The 23,104-nt window shown below is 39.7% G+C and overlaps 1 protein-coding gene across 9 annotated transcripts in view; it reads right to left on the reverse strand.

Annotated features, from left to right (window-relative positions):
- The window catches only part of LOC124411482 (MAP7 domain-containing protein 1-like), a 77,171-nt gene that overhangs the window by 27,001 nt on the left and 27,066 nt on the right, over positions 1-23,104 (reverse strand). The window contains exon 1 of one of the 9 annotated variants that reach the window (XM_046890611.1): positions 20,737-21,055. The exons of 5 other annotated variants lie outside the window; for them this stretch is intronic. In XM_046890611.1, coding sequence (XP_046746567.1) covers positions 20,737-20,962 — 226 coding nt within the window. In that variant the 5' untranslated portion in view covers positions 20,963-21,055. Of the gene's footprint in view, positions 1-3,387; positions 3,903-20,736; positions 21,177-23,104 lie in introns of those variants that run through there. 3 more of the 9 variants (XM_046890600.1, XM_046890599.1, XM_046890603.1) reach the window with 3 other exon arrangements.

Here is a 23,104-nt window from a genome sequence, read left to right on the forward strand (position 1 = left end):
ATCCTCAAAGAAAACAGCGTTTGAAATAAGATCCACCAATTTTACACAGGTCATTACATTCAACCTGCAACCTTTTGTATCGCAGAGTTTTAAGGTGCTTATAAAGAAGCGTTGGACACCTCGAAAACGCGGGGAAGCAAAACTCCTATACCGCTCAAGCGATCAGAGTGAAATTTGGGCAATTAATGCCTTATTTTAGCAAAAAGTGGAGCGCCTTTTTACTTTTTCAAAATTTAGGAAAAAAATTTACAGATTGGTTACCACCCACAGAAATTGGCCAAATTTTCACAGTTGCACTGAATGGATAAACCTATCCGGTATGATGCCACTCGGCGGTGATAAAACACGCATTTTGAGCCTAGTCCCATGAGATTTGATGGTAGAATGACGAAATGGCAGCTGATCTGGTTTTCGATTACGAAGTACACTGAAATCTCATTTTGGCGACATTTGTTATCGACATTACGCGCATGCCGGTAATGTATGCGTCTAATGTCGGTAAAAAATTACCGGCAGGCGTGAAAAATCGGTAACAAGTGTCGCCAAAATGAGATTTCGGTGTACTTCGTAATCGAAAACCAGATCAACTGTCATTTCGTTATTTTACCATAAAATCTCATGGAACTGGGCTCAAAATGTGTGTTTCATCACCGCCGAGTGGCATCATACCGGATAGTTCGATCCATTCAGTGCAACTGTGAAAATTTGTCCAATTTCTGTAAGTGGTAACCAATCTGTAAATTTTTTTTCAAAGTTTTGAAAAATAAAAAGACGCTTCACTTTTTGCCAAAATAAGGTATTAACTGCCCAAGTTTCACTCTGATCGCTTGAGCGGTATAGGAGTTTTGCATCCCCGCGTTTTCGAGGTGTACAGCGGGTCTTTATAAGCACTTTAATAGTCGCAGGTTACCAGTGTGAACTAGTCAACATTGTAATTAGGGATCTGAGGTTAAACCCTAGGAGAATGAGGTGGAGAAACAGAGGAACTTTTTCACGACCGTCTGCACAGAGAAGAGAAATAAAATTCAACCGTGTATCAGCCAGAAGTAGCGGGGATTTCGGGGGTTTTTACCGGGGATATACACATCGAGGGAAGGGGGATTCCCTGAGCCCTGCAGGCTTGGATGGGAAAGCCAGTTGGTACACTTCCAACCGCTTTCAAAGCGTTGATTTATTGTCAATAGCGCTTCTTCTTCGTGTGTGCGTCTGCGCCACGCGAGATATGTACCTTGTACCGTTCTCCTCAAGTACCCAAAAGAAATATTCTACCAGAAAAAAGTTAATTTCCAGTAGGCACTTCCATGGATAAGAAACAAAAGAGAAACGATACGAAACGTCGGCTAGGCCAGCTGACCTCGGAGTCTCCGCGCGTTGCCTTTTCCATTTTATTTCCTCTTTTCCCTCTTCTGGAATCTGTAACCTTGTGTGACGGTGTCGAATCGTTTTTCACACGACAGAATGGAAGCAGTACCGTTATCCCAAGAGGAAAATCCGTCATCTTCACTGCGAGCTCACTGTCACGGGCAGGAAAGTTTTTCTCTGTTGTAATTTTTTTTTTTTTTTTTCAACTTTTTTATCTCTCATTTTGGCACCCATTGTTATCGAGAACGAAATTACAAATAAATACCGAGAGAATGAATGAATATAGAGCAAGTTTCGTTCGTGATGGATTTACGTGTAAAAATGCTATACCACAGTCCAGTTGCTGTACTGTTTTGGAAGAATTGAAAGAAAATGATTTGCTTCTAGAAGATTTCACCAGCGGGAAGAAAAAAAAATACACACACATTTCGGTAGATGATGATGATGATGATGATGATGATGATGCGTATTTCTTTTTCCAAAAAGAAAGGAAGCAAAGATAACTTCAGGTCGTTACCGAGTACGTACGTAGAAAAGTTTTCCACCCCTTGGAGATACTTCATCGATAAAACCTAAACTGTCGCGGTGTTTCACCCTCGGCTTCTGTTTATACATATATAGTATATATATATATATATATATATATATTACACCAGCCTCCCTTCCAAACTATATGAGAATAACTTTACTCATGGGATATATATATATATATATATGTATAATAGAATACAGGTGTTTAATATACATCCATAGAGCACACCTATGGCGAATTATGTCGCGCTGGCTGTGAAGGGGTTTGAGTAACCTGTAGAGAAGGAACAATGGCCCGTGGATTAGATACACAAATGAAAGAGAGCTCGAGCTCAGAGAGCTCCTCTCAGAATTCAGTGGGTAAATTCAACTCGTGGGATCCAAATTCTCGGTGGTCCCGACTCAGCCCAGTACTACCAACTCCTTTCAACGCGGCTTCCCCCGGCTTTAATATTCGCACACCGCTATCTCCATTTCTCCGACAGCCACGGAAGAGGTGCCGAGTGAATTTCCTCCGGCTTCCTCAACGCGGTGGCGCCGGTAACGGTTCTAAAATAATCACCACACCGGCGTGCCGTAGAAACCCCGTGAATGAAAGAAGAAATTTTTTTTCTCAACTTTTTATTGCTGAGAAAATTTTGCTTTAGATAAGACCAAAAACCGGATCCTCTTTTCCTCTTGCGCCATGTGACATCTAACTGAGATTACACTCAAAAAACTCCTCAGGGCAGGACTAAACCTCTGTGTAGGTGGGTTATACGTAAATATAGGTCGTTTTTAATTAAGACTTGCGCTGGAATGATTTTCATCATGTTCCAAATCGTGGAGGACGGCGAAAACTTATCGTGGGTGAAAAAAAGATTTTACAGTAGATTATTCCATTAGTGCTTTTCAAGTTTTTACCGTGAATTAACATTACATTGCAGTTCAAAACAGGATTTATTTTCTTCTTTTTTATTTTTGTAAACAAGTGCCAAGCACAGATTCAAAAACAACGGACAAATTAATCCCCAACTTTTCTATATCCTATACACACACGTGTCTCATACTGGTAAAGCATCACTTGTTATTTCACAATAGAATATCGTTCATCGAGTATAACCGGAAATGTGAAAAGATTCTTTACAGATGTGATCAGCTGATGTGACGCGTTGGTATACGACAGCAAAATGGCCTTGAGAATGGGTTTCGCAACGCGACATATGGGCAGGTGGAAATGATTGAACGACCAATCATGGCTCCGAAGAGACGTCAAGTTGTCAGAGGAACGGCTGACTGCCTGTCCGTCCGTCGGACAAGAAAGTCCCTTTAACGAGTCGAATCACGTGTCGTGTGTAGGTATCATACGTTATACCCTTTTCCGGTTGCTTTTGTAGATTCTAAAACGCGCACCGAGTTCATTGGAAATGAAATGAAACTAAATAACGATCTTATGACATGTTGTATCCTAAAGTTAGTGAAAAAAGTTGTGTATTAGATGCAAAAAAAATTAACCTTCGTAAAAGTGCACCTTCCTTGTGACACGTGATCTGTTGCTGTTGGTTTTCTCGTTTATCGGAAGATCGTGAGGTCCGAGATTTTCACGAGACAAAGAACTGACGAGGATTCCACGCAACGTTGCTAAAGTGCTGCTGGGTATTCCCCTGTCCATCTCGTCTGTACCCATTATAAGCTTTGACCGGTCCACTTCCTGGATCTCTGTATGTATATATGTATATACGTTTCCACTTTTCCCTACGACTCGAGTTAAACCGACCAAACAACGTTCATCGATTCGACGTGTCCCACCTCTGTCACCAGTTTTTTTTTTCAAACATTAGCACGTCACTAAACCACTTATTTTCAAATGTTAAAAACTAATGCTTCGCCAGGTGTCACGAATCACATGTTTTTAAGCGCGTAAACGCGCATTCCTCGCTGTTTCAATTCCCAGTTTTACAACTGCACACGCTAGTTCAAAACACACTGTGTTTTCCACTACCGGATATTTAAAATAGCACAAATTCTGCCGAAAAGAGACGACGCAGGTATAGGGTATCGTTAATAAAATTCTGCTTTTATCTTTCTTTCGCAAGGAAAAATATTCTCATCGGTGTTAGCACGATGCGATAAATAACGCGAGCAATTCGCTCCCTCGTAAGTCAGTTCTTGTTGTGATATATTGCAAAGTACTGAACTCTGTACCGCGAAGATATGAAAATGATATCGTAATACCTTTTCATTTCCTTGCACAAATTGCTAATTACTTTGATAAGAGATCATTCGTTTACATTAATGAAACCAACTGTGCTTATGATACAAGAAAAAAAAAACAAGAAAAAAAAAAAAAAAACGATAAATAGTAGTTGTTCAACACCTGGACGCGTGATAAATGCACGGATGAAAAAAAGGCACGCGTTTCTATTCTCGTCTAGACTTTAAGAGCCTGAAGGCAAATTGTTTCGCGGCTGCAGGATAGTGAAAGCAAGTAACAACGAGTTCTGCTTACACAGAGCACGAGTGTCGGTATTTTCCTTTCCTTTTTTTCTTTTCTTTCTTATTTCTTTATACCTTCATCTCTCGTTTCAATTGAATCCTTGACGCAGTCACACGCTGAGATGATGATGACCTGATTACGTTATACGAATATATGTAATATTATCAACAGAGTGACGTCGCGTTAAACTAATTCAAACGGTCATTTTCTTCTCATCTGCTGCACATTACGTGTGTGTCTCTGTTACATACATACGTACGTTTAAGGTATCCGCCTACATCATGACGACAAAAAGATTTTGTTTGCCGTCTACGTAAAAAAATCACGTGTCGTTCGTTCGCTGTCAGGTTAAATTATAATTATTAAAACTTGGTAAACAAGATGGATAATAGCATCGAGATAAAGTCTGAGCGTTCGTTATTATACACGGTTTTGTATTTTAGAGTTATTCTGTAGAATCATCCCGACCTTGCCGTCGACCCAGATGAAAAACATATATATTTACCGCGGTGCAATTACATGATGAACGGGAATTAAAAGAAACAAGTAGGCTATACGAATTGTTGGATAAGTATGACAAGAAAGAAATAAAGAGAGAAAAAAAAAGAACCAAAAAGAAAACAACCGTAGGTATGTATATATATATATATACATATATTCAATTGTAATAAAAAAGGCTGCCACAGCTGGAAGTTATACCTACATATGTACGACCTTAAAAGAAATAGCAGCTGTAAGCGTGAAATGGGTGCGGCGACGTTAAAGTTTGCAACAGCAGCTGGATATTTGAAACTCGAAACAACACTTTGTGCAATCGATATACCCAACCGATGATTTATTTATGAATATGATAATCATGTATGACGAGTCCCGAAGCCTGATTAGCACAATTTGAACGTTTCGGGCCCTAATCAGAGTCGAGAAGTGAGAGAAAAAGAGAGAATACGAAAGAGCAAAGCTACACCAGTCGTTTGTCAATAAGTCCAATTATTGTGTAACCTAAATTGCCGCACTTTCTTTAAAGAGGGAAAACCGCCTCGCTTTGACCTCCATCAGTTCTCCTTCCAAGCAGAATCGTGCAAGTAAATTCACGCGTAAGGTATCAAGACACAGATATAACGAAGTATTAATTATATTCTCTCTATATCGTATTTCCTGCTTATTTTACTCACTTTTAATCATTCATTAGCATTAAAAAACGCTCGATTAAAAATTCAACATTAGCTCATCCTCAAACTATACGAATAACGATGATGCAGTGTTTGCCCACGTGACAGGGTTTTTACTGCTTTTCCAATACGTTTTATACTTCTACGATAAATTGTTGCGCAACACTTTACACATATATACATACATATATGAAATATATATATATATATATATATATATACACGCACAGACACTCGTTGCACTGCACTTCTGCAGGTGGCTGCACGTAATCCAAGGTAATATCAGCCACCACTAATGCAAGATGCACCACAAACGAGATTTATCCCTCTCTCTCTCCCTCTATCTTTCAATACTACGGATGTGTTGTTGACCGATAACTTTCAATGCAATCGAAACGTTCCGCAGTTGCGACCGAGAAATGGGAGTGTAATGATGGATCAAAGCTGTTCGCAAAGATAGAGGATGAAATCATCTCCAGACCTCTTTTCCTCTCTTCCAATCTTTAACGTGTACAACAACAACAACAACAACATAATACAATAAACTCGCGACAAATAGTCAAGAATCGAAGACTGCCGTCAGTACTCGCGGGCGGCTAGACACTGGCTCACCTCGAGAGGCCGTTCGTTGGTATAGTATAGAGAACGGTGTCGCCTTCTTTTGCTGCTGGAGCATGAGTCGAGGCGGGTTGGCAGTTTGATCGTGAGTTGGCACACGGGAGTTAAAGCGACATGGATAGAGGTACGACACGGTACAGTGTTCACTCCAAGTAGTGGGGAACGACGGGATCCTGCCTTGACCAAGGGATCGGCAACGGCAACGGCAACACAACAGCAGAAGCAGAAGTACATCCACTACCGACATTGCTGTTGCTCCTCCTCCTCCTTCTCCTCCTCGTCCCTTCATACATCAATAAGGCATTGCATACGCGCACCGTAAAGTTCAGTGCTGCTGCGAGGATCTTCTTCGTCATCCTAATATTAGCGAGTAATTGTGAATGTATATGAAAAGTGAAACATTAATCAAATGACTACGATCAGATTCATGGATGAATAATGATCATGGATACTCAAACAACCACTGACGTACTTGGAAAGACCGAATTCATTGGGTAAAATGTTTACCACGAATATAAGTTAAGTAGAGCAAAGGGAAGTGTGCGCAAGAAATTTTTCCATCGTTAGTATGTACATACGTACGACACATAAGAGAGCTGAGGAAAAAGAGAAAAGGGAAAACCGTTAACGACGTTAGTATCGGTTGGGTCTGAGCAGCGTTGATTAGTTCTACACAACTTTTTGTCGCCTCTACCTTAACGATTTTTTGATTCGATCAACGTTCGGTAAAGGAAACACGAATAAGATAGGTATGTTGGTTCGAAGTGAAAATTTAATGGTAAATGTAATGTATGGAGATAAAGAGACAGGAAAGAACTGATCGGTACTATTTTACGTGATAAGACGTTCCGCTTTTACCTTGTTAAGTAAACATCGAGGTTTGAAAATAAGAAGAAAAAAAATTCCATTCCGAACAGGTATAATCAGCTGATTACAAATCCCAGCTGAGCAAAGTCAAGTCTATAAATGTGAATAGCCTAGGAGGTGGAGGTCGTTGTGGATTGGAATTTAAAAAAAAAAAAAAAAAAAAAAAGAAATGTCAACAAATAAATAAATAAATAACTGAATGACTTAATAAAAAAGAAGATAATAAACGCGGCTTGATCCGTGATGTGATGCGTCGTTGCGCAATGTCCCTGCCCAAAGGCTGCTGATGATCTCTCCATCTCTCTATTCTTTCTCTCTTCCACATCACCTCGGTTAAAGGCTGATGATAGCACGGATTGTCGTTGTCTTAGTTAAGGTGCGCCGTCGCTGTCTATATAGAGTCTGACGAAGCGCCCGTCAGACAAGTCCCACCACCACCACCATCACCATCACCATCACAATCACCATCGTCGTATTCGCATTCCATTTGGCTTTGTCGAAGCATCGAATTGCCAAAGCTTTCCGTAATACCGGAGTAGGGCAAAATTTCACTGTTGGAAGGAACGGGGTGAATTCGGAACATGCGAACCTAACCATCCACTGTACAACCAAGGGTAGTAAGAGTTGGTAAGATCAAGCATTATTCAGCTCATAATGATGCATCGAGTGTGTCACGTGACGTAAATCGCGACGGTATAATTTGTCGATGGGAGTAATTACGACATTGTAGCAACGAATTATGTATCGCGTCAAGGGACGTCTGCCGATGACAATCAGTCAGTGATTCTGTCAGGAACGTATTTGACGATTTTCTTCATCCCGCCCACGCTGGGCGACGATGATGTAACCTCCAACCAAACAAGGCAGTCGAGTTCAGGGTATCCGAGTCCACGTCCACGTTACATACAAGCTTGAGGCCCATCGATGCATCGATGATTCGACCAATCCTTATAGATCCGTTGCCATTTTTCGACCATAGCTTTCCACCTTAATCCACACTCGCATTTACACCCTTCAACACCGTTTACTTATGCTACGATTTTCTCGATGAGTAATCGTTGTTAGTTCCAGCAAGGTTATAGCGCCTTTCGCGGTATTATTTCTAGGATATCGCAGGTGTGCAGTTAAAATGTAGGTAGAAGAACAGGGGATTATTATTCAGTTGCTCTCGCGCAAGGTGCCTGAGGTGAGATGACGTCACAACCTCACGACGTTTCGTATTTCACCAGTCTCCACCGATCCGAGTCGGCCTTGCAATGTCGTCAATATAACACGTAGACAAGCCTCCTCCGCCTCCTCATCCACTCTTCATCATCCACCATCCAGATTCCCTCCCTCCCTCCCGTAAGAGCGTTGCACTTGTTCGATAATCCCCAGATTCCGTTGCCAATATCCGTCCCAGCCCATCCCTCCCATCTATCGATCAATTCACCGACCATCTAAACGTCCATCTCCCTCTTGGTCCGACCAAATAATATCTAGGTCCAATGAAATATCGTTCAAACCACAGGAGGTTCTATTTACTTCGTACAACACCACACGAAACCTGGCAATACGTGTGCCGGGAACTCGTATCAGTTGGAATACAATTGCGACGATGAAGACGAGTCACGTGATTGATCGCAAACATATTGGGTAATTCTTGGTCGAGTTTAGTGACACTTCATCATCTGATGATATTACATGCCATAACATATTTGTTGTTATATTAGCCGAGACGTGGTTGATTGAACCAAGATTCAATCACTGTGCTGATGCACTCTGTGTGCCAAACTGATTGCTGCTGAAGCCAATGGCCAATGAGTGCATATTAAATATAAAGAGGTACATATTATCCGACTGCAGTGTCTTTTCGTTTTTGAGGCCAATGTCAAACGTCTAGATGTCCGTAGTCCGATTGGAGCTTTTGGCATGCGTCGATGGTTTACATTCGATGGCAGGGTTTAAATCGACGAAAAACGGAAGAAGTGCAAGCCTCTGAAGATATTGCAGCAGCGGCGTTTGAAAAAGCGCGATATTGAAAGGTCGGCAATATTCAATATTCGAGAAAGCACAACCCACTAATCAAAGCTCATTCTCTGATGCACAAAGTCTAATTACAATCCATACCATAGGGTAGCTAAGCGATTGCTTTAATGTTTAAGCTATAGCCCTGCATGTGAGGTTAGATCAGTACCAGCACCGGGTCTGAGCTTGATTAAGAGCTTTCTAGCCAAGCATAGGTACCCGATCGCATTTGCATGTACCAACACGTTACGGTAAATTTATCCCACCGTCAACGTTTGACATTTCCACCTTATGCAAGCTTCTATACAGCGTTTGAAATCCCGTTCAGTTCGTTTAGTCAAAACGTTTCGTTTATATAACCGCGGTATAGCCGTGCTGCTCGTACACGAAAATTATTACCGCACACATGCATGAGGCACCAGCTGCAGACGTTGGTAGGTAAATCCAGTGACTTAAGGGAAGGAGGGTTGAGTCGAGGGTTTCGTCGACGCTGCTGCTACATACCGCAATGATGTGAAGAAAAAATTTTCAAAATAAAACCTACCACTAGCGCCTCTATGGGGGAAAGAGGTATAGGTCAAAGGGGAAGGGGTAAAAAAAAAATAAAAAAAATAAAAAAATACGCGAGGTAAAAATGAATACCATAAATCTAACGAGTAAAACGCACCGGAGCGTGCGCTGGAGTACTAAGCTTCATGTACCCGGTGCCCGTTTCAAGAGTAAAGTGAACTTCGCGCTGCAGGCATGGCAGCAGAATATACATACATATATATAACCTACTAGTTCTGGTACGCGGAGGATAGGTTCAAACTGTGGAAAGAAAAAAAAAGAAGGGAAAAAAAAATTATCCATCCGTTTCGTAACGTCGATATTGGAACCGATTACTACTTCTATCTCTCATCAAAGGTTATTTCGTTTTTTATCTTCTTTCATTTTTCTCCATTCCTCTTTCAATTCCAAAACCCGGAAATTATTTTTTTCCCGAGAGGCTGAGAGATGGAGGAAAAGATCGATATAAAAGATGAATGACAAGAGCCTTGTTGCGTTATCAGTACGTACGCCAAGCGGCGAAGCCTGAAATTCAAAAACCCGATGGGAGATTTGAGCGAAAATTGCGCTTCGTTCGATTTTTTTCATCAGCTACGGCATATCACTGACGCTTACCACGTACATTCATTTATTATTGTTCAATCCTTTTTTGTTCTATAAATTTAAACCCACCATTGTTTTCGTAGGATATTTTATTGTTGTTTCAAATTCAATTACAAAAACGAAAGGAAAAAAAAAAAAAGATTGTAACACATCTGTATATCGTTACGTTAGCAACTCGTTTAATAAGAACGATTCGTGAAGCATAAGCTGCAATGCAATTCCCGGTACGAAAGTAAGTCACGCGTTGTACAAACCAGCCACCTCGCTACTTTGAGTTAAGAATTCTCGGCACTCGATGGAATAACCGGAACGGCAAGTTTTCCCTGCTTTTCAACCGCGTTGAAGTAATTGAAAAACGCCGACACCGTTTATTGTAAAAGACGAATACGACAGTCAGCCGGGAAGGAAGTTTCAGTGACGCGACGCCCGCCATTATGGATCGTACAAAGTATCCACACACACACACACACACCTGCACATAAGACAGTAAATATACGGACTCGAGTCACGGCCAGTGCTTTTATAGAAGTACATACGTATATACGATGAACCTATCTGGCTATCTTGTCAAGATTATACACGCGTTATACGACAACTTTGTTTCATATACAACGGGTAGTTGAAAAGCGCTCGTTAAATAACAGTAAATTTAATGCAATTAAAGTCCATCACTCGGCGCAGTTCCAACACTAACCCAGCCAAGAACGAAAAAAAAAAAAAAAAACAACATCAACAACACATATATCACGTCGAATGAAAAGCGTGGCACGCCAAGGAGAAAGAAGGAAATATAAAAAATAGTCCGACAAGAATATAAGAACGAACGATCTAATCCCGTTAATTACACTGCCACACACGCAGCTGTGTAACTCTGTAGTTATAATATCCAACTTCCTCCCTCCCTCCCTCCTCCCCTCTCGCCCTCGGCTCGCTAGGTGCATCAGAATAGCGGTATATACGACTTATACTTACAGTATATACCAAAGCATTACATTATACCCGTAGATAACCAATTATTGCTGCATAAACTAAATGGCGAGGCAATTTAAATCTAACCAACAATCTCCCGCCCCCCCCCCCCCCTTCGTATCTTTCTATTCTTTAACCTCTATAAATAAAAATTAACAGTTATAAAGGTTCACTGATATATTTATTACGTATATATATATGTATCAACCGGTAGAATAGACGAATAAATGAAATAATTAGATCGCACGTATACGTATATATTATATATAATTATATATATATATATATATAAAGAAGATTCGGGATTACCACTACAAGTGGCTATACTCAACCCTGAACTGATCTATACAATTCGAGCTAACGAAGTCGTTAAATTTTTATTTCAATACATGCGTTAAATTAACGAAAGCCTTCTCCCAGTTTCGCATATAATCTATTTCACACAGTATTATAATAATACCTCGGTATAGCCAATTATTAGAAAAAAAAAGAGAGAGAGGCAGAAACAGAGAGAAAATAATTCCCTCGTATAATTTGATGTTTGAAGCGATATGCCGATCTATAATGCATATGGGTTAAATCTGAAAACGGAACATTTCAAAGTTAATTGTTGATTTATTCTATCTTTTTTTTTTCTCCACGATTCCTGCAACACGATGCATCACTGCGTGCGCAGACGGAATGTAGATATAGTACAGAGAATAGAATACACCTTTCGATCAGATATGCACTGCATATACATACAGTGTGGTATAATACTTGTATGTTGGCACGATGGTCACGCACAGGCACTTTCGCGTAAACTATGCGAAAGTGCGTTGCCCGATCTTCTCCTTCTTCCTCCTCCGCCATCCCTTTTCCGCTGACAAAACACGGTGCGGAATTCTTTTCGGCTAGTCAACCCAAGAAACTCTGTCTTAGGTTTTATACCAACGTATATATAATGTATAACCTATAACCAGGTACATATATAGATACGTTGAATCGGCGTCGCAACCTCTGAGTCAACCGCCTACTCGTTACCATTAATTAGCTTCATCGTAAATGAAGTGATATTCATAATTAAAACTTTCCGCCTGCGTAATGGTTTAGATACCGGCGAGAAAGAAGTGAGAGGAAGATGGTAATAGAAAAGAGTTATCGCAAACTCGATATAGAGTATAATATGCGATTTAAAAAATCAATACTCCCTTTTCTTTACTATTTCTTTTCTTTCGGTCGACGCCACAAATAACTACAGATACCTGTTTTACCCTAAAACTATACCGTGAAAACCGAGTTGCTTACTGCGGGTAACTGGAACATGTTGTGAACGGCCGATAAGTTACCGACGGGAAATACTGTTTTACCGGCAATTGAAACGTCGGTAAGATCGACATTGGCGAGAATACTCAGTGAGTACGACCTACATTATAGCTCTAAAACTTTTTTTTGTTGCAATTATTCAACAAAACAGAAAACGAACTGTATCGTGGAATGTGTAACGAGCAATTTAGGTCGATTGAGAGGAGAAATTAATCAACGAAACGGTTGTTCTGGCGTATGACGAGGGCGATGAGATCACGCGCGGTTATTTGGTATGAACGGTTCCTATTTATCTCCGTAAAAATTCCTCGATTAAACTCAATACGAGAAATCGTTAACGTCAATAATAAAATGATTAATTAATGCCAACGCTCAATATATATCAAGTGAGAAAAGTGCGGAGCATCTCGATATGAGATTGTAATTGAAAAATCGTTTCAATGTATTTAAAATATGTTATCGTAAAAAACCATTGCGTAGCAGTTGTCGTTAGTGGTTGTAAAATAATTAATGTCTTGTCACGAAGAGAGAACTGCATAACGAATCGTGAAGCGTATTTTTTGGTCATGCCTGGCATTACGACACGTAGTACATAAATTAAATATGTATACCTACACGTCCAATTCTAATGAGCCGCGTTGTTCAAGATTCAAAAACAAATTTCAAGGTAAAGATACGCGAACAATTGTCGGTGCAATGTTCACGCACCGAATTATACGAGCATGGGCTAATACGCGTAAAAGATACGGCCAAGCCTGAGTATTTTCCGCATTTATATTATACATATATACAAACCTATAACCAATCAACCAACGTTATCTCTTACCGAATATAAGAAACGGTTGGTCGTTGGGTGTGACACACGATTATGTAGTGGCAAGAAAGCAGGAATTTACAAACCTCGAATTACGCGTATATACCCCTGATCTTTTCAGGTTAACCCCACGTGATAGTATTCAGCCAATCCGAGAGTTGTTACTTACCTGAAACAAAAGAAAATCAATCATTAGTCACACGATGCATAGGATACAGAAGGCGGTCTATTATATCTGCAATCTGCAGGGTCTTGCATACAAATTCACGATGCAATAACGGATAAACAATCTCAACTTCAAAATCAGAAGAATCGATCTTGAATGTCTCAATCCCTGCCTTATTCAGTCTTAAATATCTAATTTGGCTTTCTTTTTTTTTTTTTTTTTTTTTTTTTTGCCAATTCGATATTTTTACAAGTCTAACCTCTCGAACATTGTTCGAAACGAAAAGCAGTAAAAATCAAATACATACGATATACATACGCGACTGCAGTAGGCGTGTCTAATTTATATCATACTATAATTTTTCTTCGCAAATGTTGCAAGAACCATATATGATAATATATATACCGTGCACTTTATAGCCTTGGAGTTAAATTGCGATTCGAGATAAGGAAAGATCAGTGTAAAGAGAGAAAAAAAGAAAACGAAACAAAAAAAAAAAAAAAAAAAAAAAAAAAAAAAAACAGATCTCACAAGTTCGACGATAATAATGTCAGCGTTTTTCATATGAACAAAACAGGAGAGAATTTTTTTTTTATCATCAAAAACGTGCTACAGTTTGATAACGTCACGCTGGATTTATGACGGTATACAAGATAGAAAAAATTCAACTCCTCATGTGTAGGTACAAGACGTTTCGTTAGCTATCGAATATATTATAAACTCAATACAAAATCGATACGCGTTCCGCAAACTTCACAATCGCAGATATTTTGAATGAATCGCGCGAGGTGGAAAGGAGATGTAAACTTGATCGGCGGTCAAACCGCTGCAATCAGGTAACGAACGGAGGTAATTCAATCGGTTTGCGAAGTGTGTAACATTGATGATAGTACCGATCAAAGTGCTGATAGCCAATTGCTTGTGTTGTCGAATACATTGTATATATATATATATATACATATATACGTATGAATTTACATGTAAAGTAAACGCCCACAATCGCAATTGATTAGCTTGCATAACCGGATCCGATTGGGTTACTGAACATAGTTTTATTATACCTTCGTTGCTCGTTGAACGGTGAAGCGACGCGACGAGCACGTTACGAGAATAAAATTTCAATCGTCGTCACGAAGTTGTTGGGTTCGTATAGCGATATACAAGATAGATATATCTATAATAGATGCTTTACAATTTCCATTTAGCCATTCATGATGTACGTCACAGCGCGACCATCGACGATTCTTTCATTAATTTCTGGATGATTTATACAGGAGTGGTAACACCGTCGACGGTGAAGGTGAAAAAAGAAAAAAATAACATTTTTTATTAACTAAGAAGGTACTTGTACAAGTTGTCTAGCGTCAATGACATATTAAATTCCCTAACATTTTCCAGTTCTTCAGACGAAAATAATACTCGATATTTTTCAACCTAACTTTACCAACAAAGTTACTTTATCCATCCCAACGTGTTAAAAATTAGACATCAGATATCTCAGTCGTAAGTCAAAGTAGTTCGATTTTTCTTTACTATAAAAAATAATATTATACGTTTGTGATTAAACGTAAATATAGAAAATTTCTCAAATCACACCTGATCGTGGTTTATTTCTCAATCTCGAATCCCCAATAAAACAACTTCCGCGTCTAGAATAAAGCAATTCATTTCACTATTCCCTTTCAAGGTAAAATAACCTCGTCAAAATATCAACGTACAACAGAGAATATTCCTTCATCGATTAGCTACTTTTTATATTATTATTGACCACACGAGTTCAGTTATAAACCCAAGCATCCGTGCATAGAAAACGTGGCTCAAAGGTACAAAAGAGCTGGATCGATATCTTGACTTGTACACCGCCATCTATAATTAGTCAAAGAGTGTTCATCGATAGTCAGAACCAGGTTGGCACACACCTTATACACAAGAAGATGAGGCATAAGGTAGATAAAAAGGGTCGACATTTTACAAAAATGAATTCAACGTCCGTTCGTCAGAGAAATGTACTATAATTTACACAAAAATTTATTTATCGCAACGTTTTGTTATCTAGTTTGTAGCGCAGATTTTTTACAAAAGTTAAAAAAATTAAGCCAATACACGAGTTCATTTCTTTCTCAAACGTTTTATATAACAACGAATATAAACTCATGGCAGCTAACTTGTAACCGAACTGCAATTGCTTCGCATCGCGTCTTTAGATAGCAGTTTTGCTCGATTGGTGTGGGTGTAAGTATAAAATATAGCGAATATCGAATAACGTTCATTGAAGCGTTCATTATCGAGGACCGAGGACGCGTTGATCGGACCTCCCACCAGGACCTCTCTGGTCTCCTTGGTCCGATCGGCGCCGTAGTCGTTGGGGAATTCGAGCAGTAAGCCTAGCGAGAGGCAAGACTGTCGGAATTGTAATCGGATAGCTAAAAAGTATCCTTGAAGGTATAGGAGCACAGCTGACAGGTAGTGCAAGTATTGTGTTACGGTCCAAAGCAGAAGACTAGCGAGGTTACGCGCAAACAAGAATAAAGAAAGAAAAAGGTAAAGCGATAAAAAGAAGTGAAAAATTAAATGAATAAAAAATAAACAAAACAAAAGGAAAACCGAAAATGGAAGGCAAAAGATTTTTCACTCTATTTCACTGTGTGTATACCTAGTCGTTATATACATATATCATATTTTTAATAACAAGAGAAAATAAATGAAGTAACAACTGTGCAGCAGCCTAGCAGAAATGCCGCGCCCTTATACAATATATGATAGGCATGAGTCACCGCGTAACGAGCGGTAATATTCGCGCGTTGCTACAGCAATATAAGTGTGTCACCGCGATGAACAGTTGAGTATACTGGAGATGCATTGATTTCCGGATGATGTAACGGGTCAAGTATCTCGTCGGGGGAGGAAATCGGTTGCAGCGGATCTTTGTGGAAAGAAGAAAAACGACAAGCGGCTTTAGACTGGGCATGAACCAGTTCTCCAGTTTCCCGTTCCCACACTGTAGATTCCAAGTTCATAGAGAAAAAAAAAAAAAAGGAATAATATCGAATTCGAATTTCAAACTACAAATTCGAGTTCGTGATTAACCATTTCAAGACCCTCGAATACCATATTACGATTTTTTATATATTTTGAACCACTATAATGGAGCGACCATTACATGTTTTGGAAGTCTGACCTTGGATTTGGTATCAGTGACGTAGAAAATCTCTGCCTACCAATTTTTACCAAAATTGGAATATTTTTAGATTTTTTTTTTCCCCCACCATATTAGATCGCCATTTTGGATCTCACAATCTAACTTCAGAATCGTGATCAGCTATTTACCAAACCAACGAGTACCAATTTTGATTCGAATCTATTCATTCATTCTCAAGATATTATCGTTTTTGATTTCGTGAAATTTTGTTATTTGAATAATTAACAAAGTGCTGAACCGATCAAAGCCAAAATCTGGTCGGTTCTGAGTTTGGAAAAGCCGCGTCGATCGAGACCAAAATCATTGAAATCCGGTAATTCGTTTTCGAGATAACGTTGGACAAAAAATTTTATCACATTTATACATATGTAGACTCGAAAGACGACCATTTAAAAATGATCGGAAGTGATTTTTTAAACTTCAAAGCGTGAAGATCTAGTGAAAACTCAACTTTTCATTTTTACGGTGATTACAAAAGCTTTTTTTTTGTTTTTTGCTGACAACAGAGAAACGGCAAGTTAAAAAAAACCTTGTCCAACCAGCAAGTAAACAACAAATGAATGACCCGTCCAAGAAACGAAAAGAAGAAATGTTTCCACACAAGGTGAACGACCGCGGTAAATACAAACCAAATTGCATTCTCAACGATCGGGAGATGAGAGGTTTCTATAAGAATTCGTGTCAGAAAGAAGTAGAAGATGAGGAGGAAGAATAAGAAGAAGACTTAGGTGGGTACGTCGCGAGGCGTGAAATGGTTTCTTGCACAGCCGACGAACGATCTACCAAGAAGTATCTACAAAGTGGCATGTCCAAGACGCGTTTTACACCGAAATTTTCAGATCATATCTACACTTTTCGCAATGTTTCTTAGTATCTCTGACGATGAGTAGAGTAGCTGTAATACAACCAAGTAGCAAGTCTATAACTTATATTGCAGAGAACATCAGGGAGAATCGTAAAGTTGTCGGCGAAAATCTCCAAGTATATCCGATTCTAGCCGAGCGACTCATCATCAGTTCAAGTTCCATGCCGACTCGTACCTTTTCAAGAGATTTGAATTTCGCGGGGTTTACTTTGCATTCGCCGACAGATGGCTACGTGTTCGTAAAATTTTCTCACTAGCACTGCAAATTCTCATCACGTAGTGTATAACCAACCGCGATTATACAATAGACATGTAACCGGAATACGTCCAGAATTGCGAGCGTATAATAGTTATGAATAGGGCAGGTGGTAAGGTTAAGGCTGAGTTTTTAAGGTCAGGTGGTTAAGCGAGGAGGTGTAAGGTGGTGGTACTGTAACTGCGTATCATGTATTATAACAGTCATAATATATGTCGTATAATACTCATACATGTAATATTTCCCAAAGTCACTGACAGAACTTGCAAAAATTGGCAAAATTTTCCAAGACACGATGACAAATTGCTTGACGCTATGATCACGATTTTATCACAGTGACTTGTAGTTACGACTGTTCATTGTCATAAGTTTGACCATCGTATTCGGGAAATAAGTTGACAGAGATAACTTTCTAGGTTAGATTCCCTATGAAAATTGGTAACTTTGTCAATAACTACACAACATTGTGGAATATATGTTAAAATGCAGATATATATATATATGTCCTTAGACTGTGAAGAAGAAAGAAACAAAAATCTGGTCTTCATTTTAATATAAATAATTCAATAATATGTCTCCGCGTGTACAATGCAGCGTACAACCGCGCATAACAGACAGCAAAGAGCTTTCACACTCGGTATAAAGAAGAGACATAAAAGAGCATTGAAGAGGAGGAGGAAGAAGAGAAGGAGACTCGGTAAAAATAAAAATAACGGTAAACGCGTTGTAGTCCAAGGAGGGAGGATGGATGATATGGGCCGGGTGGGTCGCGTGTTATGGACACAACAGCGTAATAACTGTAATTTGGAAATGGGACCTCAGTGTCGCAAGGTCAGCGACAAGGTCACGAGATTTTTTCCCCCCCTAAATCAGGAGTGGCTCAGGTCCCAAGTTCCTTTCTCCGCAATGCCTGCATGTCTATAATGCGTTAGATAGAAGCACCAGCCACCACGACGCGTGACTTCGTGCATAACTCGATGGGCTTGGCTTCCCGTTGGTAGTGGTGCGGTTTTTGACTACCATTCGAGTCCACCATATTTCCTCGAAAAATCACGTACCAGGTCAATAGGGGCAATCCGGAATGTCCGGACAATTCCAGCGTGTTCCTTCTTCCATACCCTGGGAAGTTGTCGTTTCGTGAACCATGTCGATGGTTTTTATCGCACTGGTAATGCTGGACCGTTGCACCTTTCGAGTAAAGGATTACAGGATCCACAATGCAATGGGAACACAAATGGTCGTTAACAATGAGAAATCAGGTACCAGTAACATCCAAGGCGAACGGAAATGGTCCGCGTTATACGTTTCAGATATAATTCGCGAAGTGGGAAGTACCAAGAAGTGTAGCTATTAAGTCTAATCTACTGTCCGTCGTTACTTTGTCTTGTAATCTGAGAATCGCAATTGAAGCTGTACTAGTGATACATAGAGAGAAAAGCACATTGTTGGTGTCTTCGCGATATTAGAATTCGCATACTATTCCAGAACAATGTGAATAAAGAAACGACGGCTAACTGACGTCGTTAAATTTACTGCAATAATGATGTTTTAGACGAGTGGAGCTTTTAGTTTGAATTTAGGTTGTAGGACAGTCGACTTGTACGACGTTGTACACCATCTACATCTTATACGTACAGCCATTACTCGTAAGTGCATGGCTTTAAATTACCTACGCCGACTTACTTCGAAAACGATTACCATTCTGTAAACTGTGCACACGTACCTACATACGTATAACCCAGGACGAATTACGCTGCTACTGTGGTCAAGAACCGCGAAAGAAACTCTTGACTTATAACCGAGATGTTTTTGAACGGTAACTTAAAGAAAATCGAGGCCGTCACTGAAGTCTTTCGATGACCGCAAATGATGACTCTTTGCCACTAGTCCAGATGCTTTCTTACTTTGTTTTTCTTTTTCTCTAATCTGCAACTTTCGATTACCCCCTAAACCACAGTTCTGGTCACGATGAGCCACTCGATCACTTTCATCGTCATCGAAGCGAACAAGATAAGATCATTGCTTACGCCTTTAACCGACGATATCTTGTATACGAATCCTCGTATTTCTTCAAATACAGTCATTGAGCCTAAACATTAGCACTTACTCATCATGTAGATTTATGTTTCCGTGCAAATATGCTGCAAACATACAACGATCACTTATCACCCCCTCGAGTAACCGAAGTCTCAATCGTAGCTTTGTAGGAAAAAATCTAGTAAATATTGTAACGGTTATCTGACCAGTGACGCAGAGTTCAATAGACTGATTGAAGTACAAAGAGTCCTTGTTACATCAATATCCGTATCTTCGTCCTAACGCCGACAAATAACCGAAATCAAACTAGAAGTTTTGAATCCTGAAGTCTTTGAATCGAGGACGTATTTCAAATATGATTCACTGATTTGAAAACTGTGACGATCACTCGCAGTGATAAAAGGGGGGGAAAAAAATAGAATAAAAATAAAACTAGAACACAACATTTTATGACCGAACACTGAGTGTAACGGGATTTTCTCTTATACAGACTGTATACAAGTCAGTTTTAGGTATTACGGTTCCTTATAGAGATAAATTTGATGCTTGAGATATTCGTGCTGATAACTATCACGTGTATTTAAGACTCGTTAGATTTGGACAGTTTAGATACCAACGACAAGTATATCCCAAGAACCAGTGAAATTCCCTAGATTTTTTTATTCCACTACATCAACTGTCCACAAAGAATTACCACCCCAATTTTTTTTTATTTTTTTTTTTTCATCTTTCGGTCTGACCAAAAACAAGACAATATCAAACAGACATTCAGATACCATGAAAACTAAGTAGTGAAGATCACAGATTGGTGCTCAAGTTTGTATTCCTTACTTGGTCTCTTCGATATCCTTGGTTTTCAAAAGATGAGAAATTTGAATTTCGAAGACTAACTGAGAAACAAAAAGACACCAAGGAATGAGACTAATCTAGATGGATAACTCACATAGCCAAACGTTGCCGCGTGGCGCCATGTGGGTCAGGTTAAGATGGAGGTTGAAGTCGAGTCCTTCGAGGTCCTGTCTGAGATGAGTGCTGTCCATGTCCAAGGCGCGTTCGGGGAGTAGAAAAAGGTGGTCACTACCATCGGCAGGGCCCAGGGTGCGCGGGGAGGTTAATCCTAAGGTCAAACCCCCGGCAGGGGGTGAATTTGCCGCCGTTACAGTCAGCATAGTAGAATTAGAAACTTCATCGCTGGTAGAGTCTCGCGGTTTTTCCAACACGTTTTTGCCGATCTTTTCCGATCGTTGAGACACTCTGACGCGCCACGATCACTCGATAATAAACAGCTCGAGCGATCCTTTCACCCTTCCACTGGGCGACGATAGGATGGGGGGGCGAAGGCGAGAAAATACGAAGAACATTGGCTCGTGATACTTAATCTCACTGGGCGACGTGACGTGACGTTTCGATTCAATTCTGGTATTGCCTGCGGGGTTTACGTGTGTTTTAGGTAAGGTACTTGCAGCTGATGCATGGATGCCAGTATTTCGAGCATGGTTATGGTTTTATTTCGTATTCTTTTTGTTTTGATTTTATATGTGAATGGAAAAAAAAAAATTTAATGGTCTCTCCAAGGTCCGAGAACGTTTCGGTAAAGTTGAGGTTAGACTAAAGTTAAGAACAATGGTATAATAAAGCGTTAATTGAACCCGCAATTAAAAGGTTAATCAAGTTTTGTACAGTTGATAGTTTTTGAGGTTAATATTTTCGAATTTGTTTATTACAGTTTTTAATTATACCACTGCATCAGTACATTTTATAACGTTTCATCGATTCGATATTCGATTGAAAAATCGATCCTTTAAAATTCAATACGAAAAAGAAACCATTAAATAGTCTGTAAGCTGTGTTACGTAATATTAGAACATTCCGGACTGTAAACAGTGCGAATGGGCATTGAAGAGTTGAAATATGATGATAACGAATAAGAAGAAAAAAAGAATCTGGGAAGGAAAGAAACCTTAACGAGGTTATACATAAGCTGCAAGTATCTTATGTATGGCAGAAAATGCGCGAGCTATGTCTGACCGATTTTAGAACAAGCATATCTATATATAAACTTATGTATTATTAGATCGAATAACGAAGATTCGAGTTGTTAAACCGAGAACACGTACATACAACATGAGTATAATCAATTAGCGAGATACCTGAACCGCGTCAATTGACCCACCAATCGCGTTACATTTCACAGGTTAAACAGAATAGTAAAACGAGGAAAAAAAAGAAGGAAGAAAAATACAGTTACTGTGTATAGATATTGAATTATTTTACAATCACTGCCTAGAATCGAGATTCTTCAATTGTCCCACATATCACAAGAAGCGACTATCGCATAAACCACATACATGCACACACACACGAACAACTTAACGGACAGAAGATGGTATGTTTACCCGTTAAAGTAGACAGTATGTAAGCGAAAAATACATATCATTTACATAACAATATAGACCTGATTGTCAATGATACGAGAAAATTGATAATTGGCATGGAAAGTTCGAACATTACGGTGAACAACTGTTGCATGTAATAGATGCATGTACAACATATAATTCATAGAACTAGAAACTTGGATCATTACAATACAGTCGAATCGTCGAAGCGGAACAAACGATAAGAAGATGATAGACAAAAAAAAAAAAAAAAAAATGTATACAAAAAAAAAGAAAAGAAATAAGATTCAACTCATGTAATTATAAATTTGAAAAATAAATGGCGCGTTAATTGAATGTTGATGTTCGTTCTTTACAGAGTGCCTCTCTCTCTCTCTCTCTCTCTCTCTCTCTCTCTGTCTCTCTCTCTACCGGCGCGGAAAAGTTCATAAAAGGAGATTTGCAGCGCCACGTTCGCGGTTTTGACAGCTGTTTTAGCGCGTAAAGCCGGATATCCAGCGACGAGCTGACGCGATCTCGACGACGGACAGCGACTGACTGAAGGACCGCGCACCCAGCGACCGACTGCTGCACCTGCTGATGTCCGAAAGCTTTGCGCAGCGCCGAGAGATCGTGCAAAACAGCGTGGCGACGACGGGGAGCTTATATATATGTATATATATATAGATATTTTTTTTTCTCTCCCTTCTAAATGAAAGAGTGAACCAGCAGCAGCAGCAGCAGCAGCAGCAGCAGCGGATCATAGACGAGAACCCCGACTTCTGCGCAATGTGCTGCAACAACCAAGTTGTGGACAGATAACGAAAAGTGTGGGGGGGGGGGGGGGGGGGATAAACCGGGAAAGTATAGTTGGAATAAGATCGCGTTTGCTTTCTCTGTAATATCGCGCCTGATTCAGAATCTGCTATCTATAAT

The sequence above is a fragment of the Diprion similis genome, chromosome 10, assembly GCF_021155765.1.
Source record: "Diprion similis isolate iyDipSimi1 chromosome 10, iyDipSimi1.1, whole genome shotgun sequence".
NCBI classification, from domain to species: domain Eukaryota; kingdom Metazoa; phylum Arthropoda; class Insecta; order Hymenoptera; family Diprionidae; genus Diprion; species Diprion similis.